Source organism: Trachemys scripta, chromosome 2 (genome assembly GCF_013100865.1).
Source record: "Trachemys scripta elegans isolate TJP31775 chromosome 2, CAS_Tse_1.0, whole genome shotgun sequence".
In the NCBI taxonomy this organism is placed as follows: Eukaryota; Metazoa; Chordata; order Testudines; family Emydidae; genus Trachemys; species Trachemys scripta.
This window is the reverse complement of record NC_048299.1, coordinates 127,318,940-127,338,597: the sequence shown is the minus strand read 5'-3', so window position 1 is coordinate 127,338,597 and position 19,658 is coordinate 127,318,940. Positions and strand designations below refer to the sequence as shown.

The 19,658-nt window shown below is 40.2% G+C and overlaps 1 protein-coding gene across 3 annotated transcripts in view; it reads left to right on the top strand.

The window, feature by feature from the left end:
* CTNND2 (catenin delta 2) overlaps positions 1-19,658 on the top strand; it is a 1,151,766-nt gene that overhangs the window by 464,443 nt on the left and 667,665 nt on the right. For all 3 annotated transcript variants that reach the window (XM_034761543.1, XM_034761542.1, XM_034761544.1), the window contains one exon: positions 18,934-19,046. In XM_034761543.1, coding sequence (XP_034617434.1) covers positions 18,934-19,046 — 113 coding nt within the window. The remainder of the gene's footprint in view (positions 1-18,933; positions 19,047-19,658) is intronic.

The following is a 19,658-nucleotide window of genomic DNA, read 5'->3' as shown; positions in this document are numbered from 1 at the left end:
GAACAAGTATATACAGTGCGCAGTTCTACTTGTCTGTAATTAGGGAGAGATCACAGAAAGCATGCATTTTACTGGCCTGGAGAATCCTGCACACTTGGAAAGCACTGAGTGGGCTAACTGAATGCTTTCTGGACAGACCAGAGGCTGGTTCCCATTAACCCTTTCATCCTCTTTTAGACCTCTAGGTAACCAAGAAGAGTCGCTTGAAACTTTATCTCGCCTCCTTCTCCCATCTCAGCAGCAATGGCTCATGTGAGGCCAGGAGGGAGCTTGAGGTGCTGCGTGGTGGTGGCCTTGAGCCCCACTTCTCACCACCTTTTCAGGGGGCAGTCAGCTTTACTCTCAGTCCTACTCCCTTATAGATTTCCCAGTCTGGGGAGATTCTGGCTATGTTTGGTTCAGCTGTGCAGAGCATAAGTTCTTTCCCCTCCCTGCTGCAAGGCTACTTCCGGTCTTCCCCGGTTGACCAGTTGTGAGCGGTTTCCTATAGCACTGGTTTGGAAACAGAGGCAGCAGTATTGGAGGGGGTGAGTGACTTGTGATGAGTCACTCCTGGGCTGTGCTCCAGCCAATCCACAAGCCAGGAACTGGCCTTGCGACTCCCAGACCAGGTGTCTGAGCCTTCCAGGAGGAACAGAAGCTCAGTCTGCTCGATTTCACTCCAGGGCTTGCTCACTCCTGCCTGACAGTGACAACAGACTGCCAAAGTCTTAGCCTGCTCCAACCCTGCTCTTGCCTTGCTCCTAGTCCTGCTCCAGCCTTGCACCAATCCCACCCTAGACTCCTGACTCTGGCTCTGAACAGTAGGCCTGGCCATCTCCATCACAGTTTCTGGCAGAGAGTATGAGCCATTCATTATCTGCCAAGTGCAGCATGCACAGAGCTTACATCTTACAAAGCCTGCACTGCGAGAGGAGGAACATCTGAAGGTGGGGAGGAAAAGAGATCTGGAGAGGAGAGAAACTAGAGAAGTGAAAGAGGGCAGTTGTGTAAGGTAGAGGGACTAATAGAGAATTCAGTCTCTTACCAAAAAATGAAAGCCCCGGTTTACAAAGATAATTTTGATACATTTTGTGTGTTCAATGCAAATGCTCATCTGGCCACAAGCACTTGTTTGCTGTTGTTACAGTAACTTCATACCTGAGCTTTCCCAGCAGAAAGTTGCTTACAATTCCAAATATGTGCATGGCATATTCCAAAATGGTTTCCTCAAATATACATTTGGTAAATATTTATTCTCCACTGCTACTTTTTCAAATTGCAGAGAATCATCCAGCAAGTGACCTCTGCCCCATGCTGCGGAGGAAGGCGAAAAACCTCCAGGGCCTCTGCCAATCTACCCTGGGGGAAAATTCCTTCCCGACCCCAAATATGGTGATCAGCTGAACCCCGAGCATGCGGGCAAGATTCTCTAGCCAGACCCTCTGGAAAAAGTTCTCTGTAGTAACTTTTAATATCCCATCATTGACAATTGTTACTAATTACCAGCGATGGCACGTTATTGACCTATTGACTAAAATCACTTTATCCCATCAAACCATCCCCTCCATAAACTTGTCAAGCTTAATCTTAAAGCCAGAGAGGTCTTTCGCCCCCACTGTTTCCCTCGGAAGGCTGTTCCAAAACTTCACCCCTCCGATGGTTTAAACCTTCGTCTAATTTCAAGCCTAAACTTCCCAACGGCCAGTTTATATCCATTTGTTCTCATGTCCACATTAGTACTGAGCTGAAATGATTCCTCTCCCTCCCTGGTATTTATCCCTCTGATATATTTAAAGAGAGCAATCATATCCCCCCTCAGCCTTCTTTTGGTTAAGGTAAACAAACCGAGCTCCTCGAGTCTCCTTTCATACGACAGATTTTCCATTCCTCGGATCATCCTAGTGGCCCTTCTTTGTATCCGTTCCAGTTTGATTTCATCCTTTTTAAACATGGGAGACCAGAACTGCACACCGTACTCCAAATGAGGTCTCACCAGTGCCTTGTATAACAGAACCAGGACCTCCTTATCCCTACTAGAAATACCTCGCCTAATGCATCCCAAGACCGCATTAGCTTTTTTCACAGCCACGTCACATTGCCGACTCATAGTCATCCTGCGGACAACCAGGACTCTGAGGTCCTTCTCCTCTTCCATTACCTCCAACTGATGCGTCCCCAGCTTATAACTAAAATTCTTGTTAGTCATCCCTAAATGCATCACCTTACACTTCTCACTATTAAATTTCATCCTATTACTATTACTCCAGTTTACAAGCTCATCCAAATCTCCCTGCAGGATATCCCAATCCCCCTAGCTCCCAACTTTGTGTCATCCGCAAACTTTATCAGCCCACTCCTACATTTGGTTCCAAGGTCAGTAATAAATAGATTAAATAAAATTGGACTCAAAACCGAACCTTGAGGAACTCCACTGGTTACCTCCCTTCCTCCAATCTGACAGTTCACCTTTCAGTATGACCCGCTGCAGTCTCCCCTTTAACCAGTTCTTTATCCACCTCTGGATTTTCAGATTGATCCCCATCTTTTCCAATTTAACCAATAATACCTCATGCGGTACTGTATCAAACGCTTTACTGAAATCGAGGTATATTAGATCCACCAAATTTCCTTTATCTAAAAAATCTGTTACTTTCTCAAAGAAGGAGATCAGGTTGGTTTGGCATGATCTACCTTTCGTAAAACCGTGTTGTAATTTGCCCCAATTGGCATTGACCTCAAGGTCCTTAACTACTTTCTCCTTCAAATTTTTTTCCAAGACCTTGCATATTACAGATGTTAAACTAACAGGCCTGTAGTTACCCGGGTCATTTTTTTTCCCCTTCTTGAAAATAGGAATCACATTAGCTATTCTCCAGTCAAACGGTACCACCCCCGAGTTTACAGCTTCATTAAAAATTATTGCTAATGGGCTTGCAATTTCTCGTGCCAGTTCCTTTAATATTCTCGGATGAAGATCATCCGGTCCGTCTGATTTAGTCCCTTTAAGCTGTTCAAGTTTGGCTTCTACCTCCGATACAGTAATCCAACCCCCACTCCTTTATTCCCATCCGTCTCGCTTCCACTATTCCTCAATCCTTCATTAGCCTCATTAAATACCGATGCAAAATATTCATTTAGATATTGTGCCATGCCTATCCTTAATCTCCACTTCATCCACAGTCTTGAGCGGTCCCACTTCTTCTTTCTTTGTTTTCTTCCTATTTATATGGCTATAAAACCTCTTACTTGCAAGGTCCAACTCTACACGGCTTTTCGCTTTTCTCTCTCCATCTCTACATGCTCTGACCTCAATAAGGTAGGTTTCTTTGCTGATCCCGCCCATCTTCCACTCCCTGTACGCTTTCTGTTTTTTCTTAATCACCCCTCTGAGACGCTCGCTCATCCAGCTCGGTCTAAATCTCCTACCTACGAACCATTTTCCCTTTCTCGGGATACAGGCCTCCGACAGCTCCTGCAATTTCAACTTGAAATAATCCCAGGCGCCATCCGCTTTTAGATCCCTAAATATGTTAGTCCAATCCACTTCCCTAACTAGTCCCCTTCATTTATTAAAGTTAGCCCTTTTGAAATCGTAAACCTTAGTCTCCGATTTAATTCTGTTAATCTTTCTATTTAGTTTAAACCGAATTAGCTCATGATCACTCGAGCCAAGGTTGTCCCCTACAACCATTTCCTCAATGAGGTCCTCGCTACTCACCAAAACCAAATCTAAAATGGCATCCCCCCTCATCGGTTCAGCAACGTCTGGGTTTATTTGTTTTAACATTCTAATTTCTGAGCCTTTAGAACACACTTGGATCACATTTTCAAGCTTTTCTTTGCAACTACGAGATTAGAAAGCATTTTTTTTTTAAAGCAAGGATTCTCAAGTAATCACTTGCCTCCAGGAGCTGGGGCTTTATGAAAGTATACTAAATATTGAAATACTTGAAATTAAATCATGAGAGTTGGCAACACAATGGGTACTTTGGGGTTGAAAAGTGTTCACTGAATCCCTGTATTTTGCTAGTGTATTCACACTGGGGGAAGATATAATTTAGACCATATATATTTGTTTTGTTTGACTTTCAGATTACATCTAATATAATTTTAGTGAAATGGCTTGATCCTAGTAGCTGATCAAATTTAATTATTTATACTATTTCTGCATATTTGTATCAAAAATAAGAAGGAAAAAAACAGCGTTCCCACTAGGTCTTTTATTTCCTAAGTTGATTGTTCCTGAGTTGTTGTGCCATTGGTGTCCAAATTAACCTATTAGTGCTTGGGGAATTGAGCAGCAATCCAGACTTCTCAGACTTTTGGGGATGACATTTTAAAAGATGGATAGTCTCATGGACATCTTTCCTTCCACTTCCAATTGTCTAATAACCGTGTGGTAGCTACAGCACGTGCTTACATAGAAACGGGAGATTAGGGAAGTATTTAAAGCGTTTTAGCTGCTTTTTAATGTGATTTACAAGCTGGAAATAAGGCAGAGGTCCAGCAGCATATGACCAACCAGCTCTATCTGGCCTGCCAGAAAGTGTCTGTAGGGGATTAGTAGTCTTTGGATACAGTCTGAGAACCTCTGCTCTATATTATATGAAGAGCAGCCTTTATTTTTGTAAGGGATGACAATTTCAGAGTAGAACAGGTGTACAATATACCTGTGTAATCTTTTAGAGTTACAGACATAAATTTAGCCTAGTATATTTAACTGTACAGCATCCTATGATTTTTTTTTTTTTTTTTTTTGAGTAAAACCATTCCTTTTCCTTTTTTACTACTTACCAGGAACAGGAAGTTCATGTACCAATTCAATTTAATATTAATATTTTATCCTGAGAAACGAAGTCTAAATCTTCTTGAGTTGGAATCAATGACAAAATTCTCATTGACTTCAGAGGAAGCAGGAGCTAGTCCATAAATCTGAAAATCTGTAGAAAGAAGAATCTATTAAGGTATAGGAAAATGCTATATAATATTTCCTGGGTTCTGGCTTGTGAAAATAAATACATCTTTTCACTAATGCACATAATCATATTATAATATTACATTTTTAGCTAAAAGACTTATTTTTTTCCTAAGAAAGGCTATCCATACTGAAATCACGAGAATAAGATCATAATGATGCTCTTGAAAACTAACTCATTTTTATTCTTTCCCTCCCTCCCCCCAATTGGGACTAATAGAGATCTATCGAGAATTTCCATAATCTGCAGAATTTGTGCAGGAGGGTAGAATATCTGATTTTAGAATCATAGGTTTCACTGTCCTTACTCTCTTTATATTTTAATAACAACTATCATAAAATACAGAGAAAATAATTAAAAATCATTTATTGAGTTATTAAAGTGAACCGATACTGAACCAAACTTAATAGGAAGCCTGTTGGATATTCCTATAATGTGCACTGCAGAATTGAACACATTTTACCTGATGCTGCTTGAAAACCCATTTTTGCTTTACTATTTAAGAATAGTATAAAGCATTTAAATTATTTGAATAATCAAAATAGTATCTGATAGAATATGATATGTTCATGCTCAAACCTGCCTTCAACTACATTCATATGTAAAGTCCTTTCAAATAAATGGAATATTAGGATGAAATAAGTATGTCAAGGTGCATGTAATAAGTGTCATGCTGAATGTTGCAAATAAGTAGAAAAGCAGTAAAATTTTCAGTGTTACTGGTTCAAAATTTTAAAAAAGAGAGGGGGAAAACAAAACAGGAAAGGTGCTAGGCTACATGTAATTGGGTGCCTTTAAAAAAAAAAAAAAAAAAAGAGAAAAGAAAGAAATAAACATCTACTGACAGTGGTAATTAAATTTACTATTATATATGCTGTATTTCTTATTTTGCATATACAACCAGCATGGTGTATTATTTGTGAAACATGAAATGAATTGAGCTCCCCTTCCAATAATTGTGTTGGTTCTGCAGTGCTACCACACACAAGTAGTAATAAAAAAACGTAATCACTTAAAGCATTTAGGACGATTATTAAGCACTGAGAAGAGAACAGACCTATTGTATAAGGTGCCATTTGACTAACCTTAACTACATTTTAATTCTCATTTTACTAATTTTTTTGTGGTTAAGATCTTACAAGTAATGGTTTATTAACATCTCTTTCTGGTTGTGTACATCAAATTCAATCCCAAAATTGTCAACATAAATGGACTTATCTTTGCATGGGTTTTATTTTTCTTTCGCCACTTTCATCTTTTTTTGATTCAATATTGAGCTCTTGATTCAATAAATCTTTATATGACCAGTTCAGTGGAACAATAAGATGAAATTAAACAGCTCAGGAGCACTGTAATGCTAAAGTGTCAGAGTTTGTTAATTTCACTCCACTTCTGTTATCCCCCCAATTGTTTTGAGCCACAGCTCCCCATGCTGCTTTGTTCCCACATGGAGCAGGACAACAAAGTCAAAGTAACAAGCTCTGATGTATGGTCATTCTAGTGCATTAGAAAGTAGTTAATTGTATGTCCTGCTTCCCCATTGCTTTTTAAAAAAGTGGTGGGAGGAAAGGTGTAAAATTAGCAAGCTCTGTGAAGTTCTGACACTATCCTGACAGAGCTTTCACTTTACTGCTCTGAGGAGCTGAGCAGTCCCAGTGTAGGAATAGAAGGAGGACAGCAGCACCATGGAAGAAAAGCTGTCTGCCAAAGGAGAATGGGGAAGCAGGCAGGCAAAATAGGTAAGGAGCGGTGAGAAGAGGAAAAAGCTTAAGAATAATAGAGGCCAAAGAAAGAATAAAGAAATGATCTGAAAAACCACAAGATTATTTTTAAAAGAGGAGAAAAAAGACAGAAGGATGGAAGACTGCAAAAATGGAGATATCAGGATAGTGAAAAGGGGCAGAGAGAAAGCTTTATATGGTTCTGGTGACTGTTCTGGGGAAGCAAGAACAGATAGTTTGCATAGGAGTGGGAGTGATGGTAGACACACAATATGGATCAGAGGAGCAGTCAGTATGTGGGAAGATGTAGCCTGTGTGCCTGGAAGGTAAGAGAAGTAGGTAATGGGGCAATGTAACAGTGTGCATGAAAGGAAATATGATATTGAATCAGATTCTGCTCTTGGTTTTACCTGGGCCTAATGCCACTCACTGAGGACAGAATTTAAATTGTTTATTTTTTTTTAAATAGGACAAGGATTTTTATTTAAAAATAGTCTGACACTGCGTAGAAGAAATAGCTCTCTTATCCAGTTTTAATAAATATAAATGGCATAGTGAGCCAAATTTTTAGCTTCACTTATGTCAATGAAGTTGCTCTGGATTTAAATCCATATAGAAGAAGGTGCAAGAAACCCCACAGCAGGAAGTTGTGGGATAATTCTCCTAATCCCTTTGAAAATTTCTGTCAGCATTTACTATTAGAACCCTGGATATTCTTGTTATCCATATAAAAGTTATTCTTTGAACCTTGTGAAAGTCTTGCTCTCCGTGACATCCTTTCACAATTAATTCCAAAGTCTGATTCGCTGTGGTGTGAAAAAATATTTTACCAGTATTGAATTTTTCCCCTTTTCAATTTCAGTGAGAAAGGCATACATGGCATGTCTACAATACGTGGGAGGTACTGACAATGAAGGCAAGCTGGTGGAGGAATACTGAGGGTGTGGGCATGGCAAATGAGACTTGGGAGTGGAAAAATACAACCATTTTTGCCCCATTCTGATCACAGTATAACCCTTTGAAGGGTAAGAATGAAATGCTTGAATGAAAGAAGAGTAGAATACTATCAGGCAAGAATCAAATGATGGTGTCCCAGAGGTGAGGAAATGGAGGGAGTAGTACGATGGAAGGGAAGGTATGTTCTGAAACCTCACTTTGAAGCTGCTGATCGACATCCAGTTTGGAATCCTTATGTTGATTGGCATTGCAGGTGGTGGTTTTGGCATGTCCGGGATCTTCAAATAATTCTGCTCTGATTCTAGATGAAGATTGGACCATCATAGCTGCTTATATAGAGTTCAGTTTCCTGTTTCTTGGAAAGTTAATCATTTTCAAGATTTGGTGTTTCTAGCAGAGAGGATATGCATTGTTGAGTGCTACATGCCATCTTGGCTTTCTAGGATGATAGGATAAGGAGGTTATAAGCTACAAGAAATCACCTCATTCAGAGCTTGTAGAGCTGTGACTCATAGTATTATACATGATATAATTGGATATTTATAATGATATGTCTTTATAATGTGACACTAATTAGAGCACAATTTATCCTAGTTACTAGGTTAACATAGTACATCTGTACTAGAGTTCTGTTATCCTTGACGTATTTGAACTCGGGAGGCCTATTTTTTGTATATTATTAATCAGCCTTTCCCTATTAATCTTACCAGGGATGTCTGTACTTGTTTTAGTGGGGTTGTTTTTCTGTATCTGCAGGATCAAGTGAATAGCAGTACTTTGGGGTACTTTGTGAATGGTATGTTTACAACCACAAGTTAAAGCTTTTTAAAATTAATAAATTGGCTCTTACATTCTGGAGAATACAGTAAAATCCAGGAAACCTCTGCAGGGTGAACTTAATTCCTCAGATTTTTCACACCTGCTGGCTTTTATGAACTTTGCTCATAATTCACTATGTCTCTTGCAAAACACACTAAAGCATAAACATTTCTGCCATGTAAAATAATCAGTCCTACAAGTTAAAGAAGTGTTAAGAAAATGGAGACCTGAGTAAGCAGGTGCTTGTAAGCATGGGTGGGAGGGGGGACTTTCAACACTTCACTATTCGGGTGTAGACACAATCAACATTCAATCCATGTATTGAACACACCAATACAGTCCTTCAAGCAAGTGTCATCAACTGTGGTTAAGGCTTAGTCGTTACACCAAGGAACTATGCAAATCACCACGATAATAATATAACGATATTCTAATAATGTAATACTTACTTATGATCATCAGTTCATTAGTATCTAATACATTTATCACTCTTCCCAGTAATTCTCCAAGGAGAAGGGATGCACTTGCCTTTACGGCACTTTTAAGAGTGTGGTCCCTGCTACTGGAAGGGATTGGTCCAAAAGGGACAAGTTTAAAATATCAAAAGCAATTGCTTAAAGTTATGGTTCAAATCTCTCTTAGGCCAGTTTGCTTGAACTTATAAAGAAAGACATGCACATAGCATCAGTTAAAATGTGCTTACTGGATGTCTCACTAGAGCAGTGGTGGGCAACCTACGGCCTGCAGGCTGCATGTGGCCCATCAGGATAATCTGATTGCAGGCCACGAGACATTTTACTGATGTTGACCATCCGCAGGCACAGCATGGTCCCCTGCAGCTCCCAGTGGCCACCGTTTGCCATTCCCGGCCAATGGGAGCTGCGGGAAGAATCCTGGGATGGGGGAGAATCCTTTGCACAAGGCTGGGTCAGTCTTACTGGGGATTTTCAAGATTTTTTTGAGTTCAGTCAATGTTGGGTCCCATATTGATAGACTATGCTTAAGGGTCATTGCCACCAGATAGTTAAAAGGGCAGAGAGAGAGAGAGAGAGGTTGTTAACAAGGTATTTTCAAGGCATATTTCAATGTCTGTACTACTTACATACAATTACAGTGACTCCAGTGAAGCCCTATTCCTTTTGACCTTGTTTTTCCCAATATTTAAATATATCAATACAGACAGTGGGCAACATGTCCCTATACCAGGAGACAGAAATAGGAAACAAACCAAACTTTATATAGCCAGATCGTGTGGTTAATAGGGAGGAAGGGGCAGAGCATGCCAGTTCATCACCTGTCTTACAGCAAGTAGAGGTTTCTGTTGATCTGAACTAGAATTTTTAGTTTTGTTTTTAGCTATTTTTTTATCTTCTGTCTTTCTAACCCTTTTAATATTGGAGAGTGATACCTACCATCAGTGTAGGGTTTCCCTCATCCTTTTTCTTTTCTTTGGGTTGGTCAGTATTTCTGTTCTCTGTAAATCAAACACACATGTTTGTACCTATTTCTATAGGTGAATAAACAGACAACTGAACCAGCTGCATAGGGGTACACAGAGGTGTGTTAGGAGAGCCTATTTTAGGGGTGAGAGGGACACTCATTTTGGTGCAACCCAAAATCTGTTGAGATGGATGAGTGCTGCACTCCAGCAGTACAGCATTCCTGCTTCTAGGAATTTTCCCAAGGCAGTGGCTGCTGAAAATGGCACTTCCATAGTTTGGGTGAGGACTCAGATACATTGCACCAAATATACCCAGTCTCAGCTCACTTTTAAAAACTTGCCCTTTTGTGCATTATACAGCCATAGAGAAGGGGATGTAGCTGCTGGTTTATCATGCTAAGCACAGTATTCTTTTCACTGTATAGAGGATTTATTCCCTGTACTCTAGCTGGCAGCTCACAGGTGAGTAGCTTCCCTCCACATCATTCTGTCCTACATAAGGGTTGGATTCAAACTGTAGTCATGCTCAAGGCTTACAAAATATATATAGTTTTGCCCATTTTTGCTGCAGAATGTAGGAGAAATTGAAGTTTTATACCAAAAATGCAAATACAGGAACTTAGTTGCCATATGATAACCTGCTATAAATGGTTATCGAGAAATAGAAAGAGAGGAAGAAAATATAAAGGATAAATTCAACTCATCAACGCTTCTTACCAGAGAGAGAGAGAGAGAGTGAGACAGGCAACATCACTTTAAAACACAAATTACTTGTCTCCAGCAGACTTGCACTTAAAGTTACAGTAAAAAGCCCCTTCCTTTCTGACATCATTGGAGTGCTGCATCACAATCTACACTTTTTGTGTGTGTTGACCTCATACACTTTCTGTTGCTCAATGCTTTGGGCTGTCAGAATGGTCATTTCAGCATTGCACTGTCATCTCCCTATGCTTCCTTCGGCATCATTTTGACATTGCAATCTGGTCTACACTGATGTGCAGAGATGTCCTTCTTGTGCAGTTATCTTAACAATGGAATGTATGAACATAAACTTGCATAACCATTGTGTTTCTGTTTTTATTTCTAATGTGGCATGCCTCATTAGATTCCCATTAACATTATCGTGAGGTTGTGGTGATGAACCAATAGCGAATGGACCAGTGAGACGAGTGGTTACAGACTACATACATATTATGACAAATGCTTGAGCCAGGTTCAGTACCTGCTGTTTATCAAATGTAAACATCAATATTATTTCTAATTTCTATAGCTCCTATCACTATGTCATATATCTGAAATATAGAAAAAGGATATAAAACTACATGGATTTACTCAAATATTAGCCATTATAATTTCTTCCTTAACAATACTAAAGACCTTTCAAGCCCTCCTGCATATTGTTAGTGGTACATTGAGGGCTGGTGATCTCGTTCTATTCTCACATCTATTCTCACCTCACCTTTTTGTTTTGTTTCCAAAGGGACATGCAACCCCTGCATGCAGGGCCTCCTCAATCAGTCATGTATTCAATGAACTGTCAGGTCTGGTTCTGGGAAAGGGATTGTGTGGAAAAACCTCCCCCATCTCTACTGTCTCTGAATGGCAGCTGGTGGAAGTCATCAGGGGAGATGAGAAATGACAGCCTTAGGGCAGACTGACAGTAAAATTACTGCTACTTGCTCCTCCCAGCTATTCCCTAAGCATCTCTTCCGTTATTTCTTTATTTGTCAGGGGAAGGTGTAGCCTAGGAACCTGGGGTACCCTGTACATTGGGTACAATCTGAAAAGCAGAATCATAAGAAGAAAATGTTCTGAAGACAGAAGAGCCATGAAAGAATGGTGTTAGTGGGAACAGAAACCGGGAAAACCACAAAGTAGTAAACCTGCAAACATTAAACTTTACACAAAGAGCAAACCCTGAGAGAGAGAGAGACAGGGACATAAACAGTGACAGTAGGAGAAAAGAAAAAGTGTCTGGAAGGAAAAGAAAAGGAAGATCAAATCCATGGGAGTCACTTTTAGTTTATAGAAATTTGAATGCCAAAATATCACCATAAAATACATACGAGACTGATTTTTATGTATTGGGCATGTAATTGTATGGACAGAATAGGACTTAGGAGACTATTATATTCTATCAGTTCTATTTTGTATAGATTTTTACACCAAGTTCATCAGTGTAGTATCTGAGCGCCTTCAGTAGTGCATTAAGTCACACATCTGTCACATGTTGTTTGTTCTCTTATTCTCTTCCCCAGAGAAAGAGACACATGTGCAGCAGTGTATCACATTTTATTTTTTTGTAAATGTACATGTTGCTATGTGTTTATATTAGAAATGGGAGTTCTAAAATGCATTTTGCTCTTGGAGCAGAAAGTGGTGAGGATCTTTGTTCCTGGGGTAGTTTATTCCACAGTCTCGGGCTGCACCTGAAGAAAGTTCTGTCTCCCACACAGATCGGGGAGTTGAGAGTTATTTTTGAGAGTTCCATTGTGCAGAGGAGCAGTCGTTGATCTTCCAGTTATCTTTTAGATACCACCTAGTCCCAGGCCATGGAGTGGTTTTAAGATAAAGACCGAGACCTTGAACTTGAGTTGATATTTTATGGGAAGCTAGTGGAGAGAGTGGAGGACAGGTTTGATGTGCTCACAGTAGCCTGTGTTTCTAAGATGTGTTGCAGCATTCTGTACTAACTGGCATATCCTAAGTGCTGACGGCTTCATGCTCAGGTATATTACATTGCTGTGATCCAGCTCAGAGGAGAGGTGTCAAAGCCATGAAAAACTAAGGCCATGTCCCCATCCCTCAGGATGGGTACAGAGTTTCCTAGCTAAGCAGAGATGGTAAAAAGCGTTACTTGTGGATGCTGCTATGTAAGAGCTCAGCATCAGCAACGAATTCAAGATTATTCTTAGACTACAGATTGAATTGACCAATTGTGGGTATGTATCTTCAGCCAACAGAGACTGCACCGTGACTGCAAGCTCTTCAGAATATTTTCCTCTGCCCACCAGCATCACCTCTGTCTTGCTCGGGTTCGGGTTCAGCTTCAGTCAGCTGTTCTTCATCCATGAGCTGATTTCATCCCAGCACTGGGCCATATTGATGGTAGTTCTGTGGCCGTATGTGGTGAAGGATAGGTAGAGCTCTGTATCGTCTACATATTGCTGGCACTTGAGTCCGTGTTGTCTGACCAGTTCACCTAGTGTTTGCATGTAGATGTTGAAAAGGACTGTATAGAGAATTGATTCTTTTGGAACTCCACAAGTGAGGGGTCTACTTGTTGGGTATGTTCTTCCCAGAAGGACTCAAACCGTTTTAGTACATTACCCTGAGTCTGCCACCTCTTTCAGACAAAAGAGCAGAATCTCAGGGTCAACAGTGTTGTTGCTGCAGCGAGGTCCAACGGTATGAGACTGGATGTCTGTCAGTTGACAGGAAGAAATCATCCAGCACTGCCATTAAAATGGTTTTGGTTCTATGTCCTGGTCTGAATCCAGACTGAGCCAGGTCTACAGTGTTAGCTTCAGTTAAGTGAACTTGTAGTTGGCTTTTTGTTAGCTTCTCTATGAGTTTGCTCAGAAATGGGATGTTTGACGTGGGGTGATAGGCTAGGACAGATGTATCCAGTGTGAGTTTCTTCAGTGTTAATCAGAGTATTGCATTTTTAAAAGAAGGTAAAATTCCTTCTCTGAATTAGACATTGGCAAATTCAGTAGGAGTAGCACCAGTTGTTCACAACTCTCTTTCACAAGCCAGAAAGAGTACAGATTGGATTAATAAGTCTTTGGCCAACACACCTTTAGGGTGTTTAAAACTTCTTGATGAGTGAATTTACTGAACTCCAGGAATACAGATGGGCTGTTGGCTGGTTGATATAAGTGGAACAGATCCATGCTGTTTGTGAAGGCTTCCTGGATCTTTTCAGTGAAGTAGGATGATAGTTGTGCACCTAGTGTGATGAAGAACTCCGATGCAGGTTGAAGGTATTCCAGATTAATTAATCGGTTTACCAGCCTGGTTAGCTCCTTGGAGAAGGATTTGGTATCCTCAATGGAAGCTCATAGAAAGGTTCTCTTGGAGTTAGTATAGCATAAGCTTTGAAGAATTCATTGTTTCATCCTGTCTCAATCAGCCTATGTTTTCCACCATTGGTGCTTGAGTTTCTGCCCTTCTCTCATCATATATCACAGTGTGTCAGAAAACCACGGACATCTGTGGGTTAATGGGGAAGAAGAGGCAGTTTGGGGGCTAGCATGTCAAAGGCTGACAGTGTAGAATGGTAATGATTCACCTAGTCCTCGACTCCTCATCCTGTGGATGAGGCGTTGTTGTCCTTTAGTGTGCTTTCGTCTCTCCTTGAATCCATGAATCTTTATGGTCAAATCAGGGTCATTGGTGTTTCGTGTTGCCTGAGTGATGGAAGGTCTCTGACCACTGCCTTAATGATGTAATGCTCTGTCCAGGACAGTGACTGGGTTGTGATGTCCACTATCTTAACATCTAGGCTGAAAATTAGGTCCAAGGTGTGACCAGTTGTGTGGGTTGGACCAGAATTGACCTGTGAAATTCCTAGGTAGGCAAATGAGGAGATGAGTTTTTGGCCTTTTGCATCTGCGTCCCTGTCAGTATGCATGCTGAAATCTCCCCAGATGACAAGTCTGGGGCATTTCACCACCATTGCTGGCTGACAAGGTATCAGTGAGCTCCTTTTATTAATCCATTAGTCTGTGGTGGTCTGTAATGAGTATAAAATCTGTGTTATCTTTGGTGCTGATTTCTACTGTCATAAATATGAGTTCAAATGAAATTCTTACCTGAGGCATCTTTCTTGCATTTGATGGTTGCATAGAAGAGGAATGCAGTGCCACCTGCCTTCTAGAGCTGTGATTTTCTGAATATCGTGAGGAGATGAGATGTACCAGCACAGGGCTTGCAGTGTCATCCAGCCATGGTGGGTCTTCTGGATATATTTTTGGGGCTGTAACCTCGTTGAGTTCTGAGAATGGGTGGAGCTGGAGTAGTCTTTCCCTGGAGTAATGATGGGTGTGCTCGGAGCATGGTGGGCTAACAGCAATAGAAATAGTAGTTAATGACTATAGTGTAGACAGGACTGAGCCCAGCAAGAGGACTTGTCAATGCCATCAGACATCCATTTCCTTGAAATAAGCAATCTCTTTTGTCATGACCCCCTTGTTGCTTTTACCTGCTTTTGCAGGGAAGTGACAAGATAGAGCACTGGTTTGAGTCACAGCTATAAAGTGGCCTCCTGACCAGCAGGTTGTGGTGAAGGCTGGAGGAGCTATGAGATGGCAAGTGTGTAAGAGCTCCGCGTTCCAGAGTAGCAGGGAGGCAGGTGTAGCAGTTATGTTTTTGAAATGGCAAATCCTGTCTTTTTAAAAACTGTTTATCAAGTTTTGCATAAGTTTGAACATACATTTGCAGCCTTACAATTCTGATGGATTAATACCAAATGTTCTCTTAATCCATCCTCGCTGGCAGGGCTGGGGAAAGGGAAGGAGGAGGGAGATTGTTGGCAGGCAAAATACTGATGTCCTGAGTCTTCGTTGATTCTTATACTTCCCCTGAAAAGGTATAAGACTATCTGTGCATTTCTCTCATTGGGCAGGTGAGAATGAGCTTTGCGTAATAAGCCAAACCAAATTCAATGACTGGCCAACTTCCCTCTAAGGTGTCAAGTTGCAGAACAAAGCTCCTCATCTTCAAAGGTGCATATATTTGTCTGAATACATATCCTAGTTACTACATAATAACTATTGTGTAATTTAATTTTTATTTGGAAAAAAATGAACTTCTTGCATTATATAATAGTAGGTTTTTTTTATTTTATGAATTCAAAATCTCATTATTTGAAGTGCTCTCATCCACTATGCAAGCACAGTAGCAAGTAGAAAAAGTTCTCTGTTATGTTATTGTGATTTTATTCTCCCAAACATTTAAATAAAATTTGTATTAAATCTAACTCTGCAGTAAGAATAATATATTGCTCATGTCTTGTGAGCATATATGTAATAGTTCTTGCAAAGTTGATCAACAGTCTTTTCAGCTTCTTGGATAATTTGTTCTACTAGGTAAGCAAATAAATAAATATTGAATATGAAGTAGGCAACTATAAAAAGCTGAATAAAGTCAGAGAAAAATGTAAATACACACAAACACAGTAACACCTCCACATTTAAAATAAACAGCCCAGTAACATGGGACTAAATTCTGTCCTCAGATATGCGCATGCATATCCCATTGACTTTAGTGGGAATTCTATAAGCATGAAGTTAATTTCAATTTTTAGACTGTTTAATAAGTATTGTAATTCACCACTAGCATAACTCCACTAAAGACCCAACGTGTTTTTAAAATTGCATATACTACTCTAAAAATACTTCATCTGCCACTAAGATGCAGCAACCTCTAGTGTGAAACATGGCACCTAAGTAGTAGAACCAGAGTAACTTTGGTCGTCATTGGTCATTGTTATGGTGTTCATACATAATTACTTATGGAATTTAAACACCTATTATATGGGTAGTGATGCAACAGATAATCAGTTTGGTTACACACTCTGGCTGTTTTGGTGGTATTCATATTCAGGCAAATCTTAAGTGGAATAATAATTGAGTGCCAAATACTTAAAATGGCATCTGTCAAATGTCAGTGGCTATTTTAAGTACACTTGGTCTGCACCCTGCCACTCTCACCTTGTGCTGAGATCCTGCCTCATTTTATATGCAGGGCTCACATTATTCTGTGCCAATATTACCAAGTATAAGGGGGGTGACGAGACCGAATTGGATAAAATAAGAACTAGCCTTATCATTTCATCACCTTGGAAACTGAAGTGAACCATGTCTGAGATTAGAGAAATGTAATCTCACTCAGATTGCTTTTGGTTCCTGGACCTGGGAGCTAGGCAACAGGAGGGAGGGGTGAAACTTCCTGAACCTTCTGTTACTTCCTTCTCACTTTCAAATGCTCAGTTCTGCACTTTTTATTTAAAAAAAAAAAAACTGGAAGAAAACGTGTTTCTGTAGTCCATCATACACCACTCCGTTAACCAGCAAAAGGAGGTTACTGGACAGCAATGCAGGGAAGGGGATCTTTCCTCACAGGAGCTCAATGATCTATACAGCTAGACCCTATTGATTGGGGAAGCTCAGGATTGAATTTAGGGACTCTTATTTTCAGTGCTAGAAGTTTATATTTTCCCAGAATAGGAGGCTAGAACAATACTAGGCATTGGATTAGGGCTCTTCCATTTTAGAAATCAGTGCAACTGATTGCTATAACAGAATATGGCACTCCTCAGGGTTTGATAAAAAGTGATTCTGTTTAACCAGGCTTTTAATTAGTTCATTTATCAATTAGTTACTATTATGAAAAACAGAGAGAGGGGGAACTCTGTGTGAATAATGGTGCAGTGTTTTTACTGAGTCATCCAGAAGGGTGACTCAAACATGTTATTGTTTTGTTTTGTATATTAAGTATAATGTTGTGGGATACTATGGTGGTAAATGCAGTGCAAGCGACAGAATAGTCATCACACAGACTACTTGTTGTGTGATAGTATTGAATTTGTTTGTTTCTGCTTTTGTGTGTGTGTGTGTGTGTGTGTGTGTGAGAGAGAGAGAGAGAGAGAGAGAGAGAGAGAATGTGTACATGAGAACACACAGATTCAGCAGTGATGTTGCCAGTATTTTAACAAGGGATTCCCACAACATTTTTTTACCTCAGCCTGTGTCTCTCTTCTTCCCCCACAACTAGGGTGACCAGATGTCCTGATTTTATAGGGACAGTCCCGATTTTGGGGTCTTTTTCTTATATAGGCTCCTATTACCCCCCACCCCCCGTCCCGATTTTTCACACTTGCTGTCTGGTCACCCTACCCACAACCCAGTGCTTTTCTGGCAACTGTCTACTCCGCTGAGCCACTTGCTGGCTTTTATAATTGACCTCAGATGATCAGTCTCAGCTGGGAGGGAGTTGTATCTGTCACAGGTGAGGCTGGACCTAGCTCACATTAAAGGGCCAGCCACGTACACTAGCTTTCTCAGAACTATAACCAAGGAGAAAAGGCAGCATAACTTGACAAACTTATAATAAGTGCACTTTGCTGAAATATTCTTTGTTCTTGAAAAATATACTGAGTACTCTACATGTTCGGACAGCCCGCGGAAAACTGAAGATCTTGTAGTGGGTGTTCATTTTATACTCACCTTGTAATGTGGTTGGGTTTTTTGGGGTGGGGGGTGTGCTCTGTGGGAGTTGGATGTGTGTGTGGGGGGAGGGGTGGTAACTTACAATTGATTCATCTGGTGCATTTTAAAAAAATTCAGAAATATTTTATGAGCTCTATGGCTATGTCATCTCTGGCTTGGTAATATCCAGAGAACCGGGGAAATTACCCTAACCCTACCATCAGTTAGTGGCAGGATTTTAACAAGGGGCTGCTCTGAAACCACAAGAGTTTACCTCCAACACAACACCAAGATACTGAAATTAAACAATATGTGTCCAATAAAAACATACTTACCTCTATCTTATAGTTTATTTTTCCAGTCTATACTACATTATGTTGCATGATGAATATACAAAAGATTTTATCACCAGGTATTATTCTCTACAGATCCCTTAGCTGAGTCTTAATAAATGTCAAAAATTGCTCCTTTTGTTTTAGCATCCTTGTATCAGCTTAGTGAAAACCTATTACACCACCATTAAGAAAAACATATGCATTAAGGATGGAATTTTGACATGAGTCTGTCACTTAAGCTCATTTGAAAATTTCACCCTAAATAAACTAACTCCATTTATAATGCACATGATCAGAATTATGAGTGAACCAGCAGGTGTTATCATATACATTTGGACTGTGAATGTGTTAAAAAGAGGGGTGGGGGAAGCTTTTCATAGAAGCTGTCATAGTAACACTTATTTCACAAGCTATAATTTGACACATGAACTGAAATTCTTTCTGATTCTTGCAAAGATCATTGAGTGAATGTTTGTGTTTGTGTTTCAGGAGCTGCAGTTTGAGAGACTGACTCGAGAACTTGAGGCTGAACGCCAGATTGTAGCCAGCCAACTGGAGAGATGTAAGCTTGGATCAGAGACTGGAAGCATGAGCAGCATTAGGTACTGTACGAATTGCTCATTTGTCTGACATTGTAATGAATTGCCGTTGATAATAAATTGTATTGATCATCTTCTTGTGACAAATTACACACCAGGGAATGTGAGCTTTTGGTAGACTGTTGAAAATTTATATTAAGTGACCTGATTTTTTATTTTCATCTGATATGACAAGATGATGAATCTATGGCATGCTTTGGTAGCAGAATTTTCAGCACCAAAACTATAGGGGCATTGAAATGAAGTAATTGCTATAATCAATTGAAGTAATTTTATTTTTTTATTGGATTGGAAATCTGAAGAACTGGGGTGACATCTTGGCCCCACTGAAGTCAATGACTCTTATTTTCTTCAGTAAAGCCAAGATTTTACCTTCAGACTGTGGTGACAGTGTGGTGACTGAGATGTCTACTCCTGATGACTATGAAATCTATATGCTTCAGACAATGATCTTAAGGTTGAAAATCCAGGTCAGTTTCCAGCCAAGACACTTTACTCCACATGCACAAGCACACACGTGTAATTACATAAACAGCAGGTCCACCCTGGTTCCAAGCCCCCACCAGCTAGCTGCAACGGGCTGCTCTTCCTGCAAGCAGTGGACAAAGCAGGAGG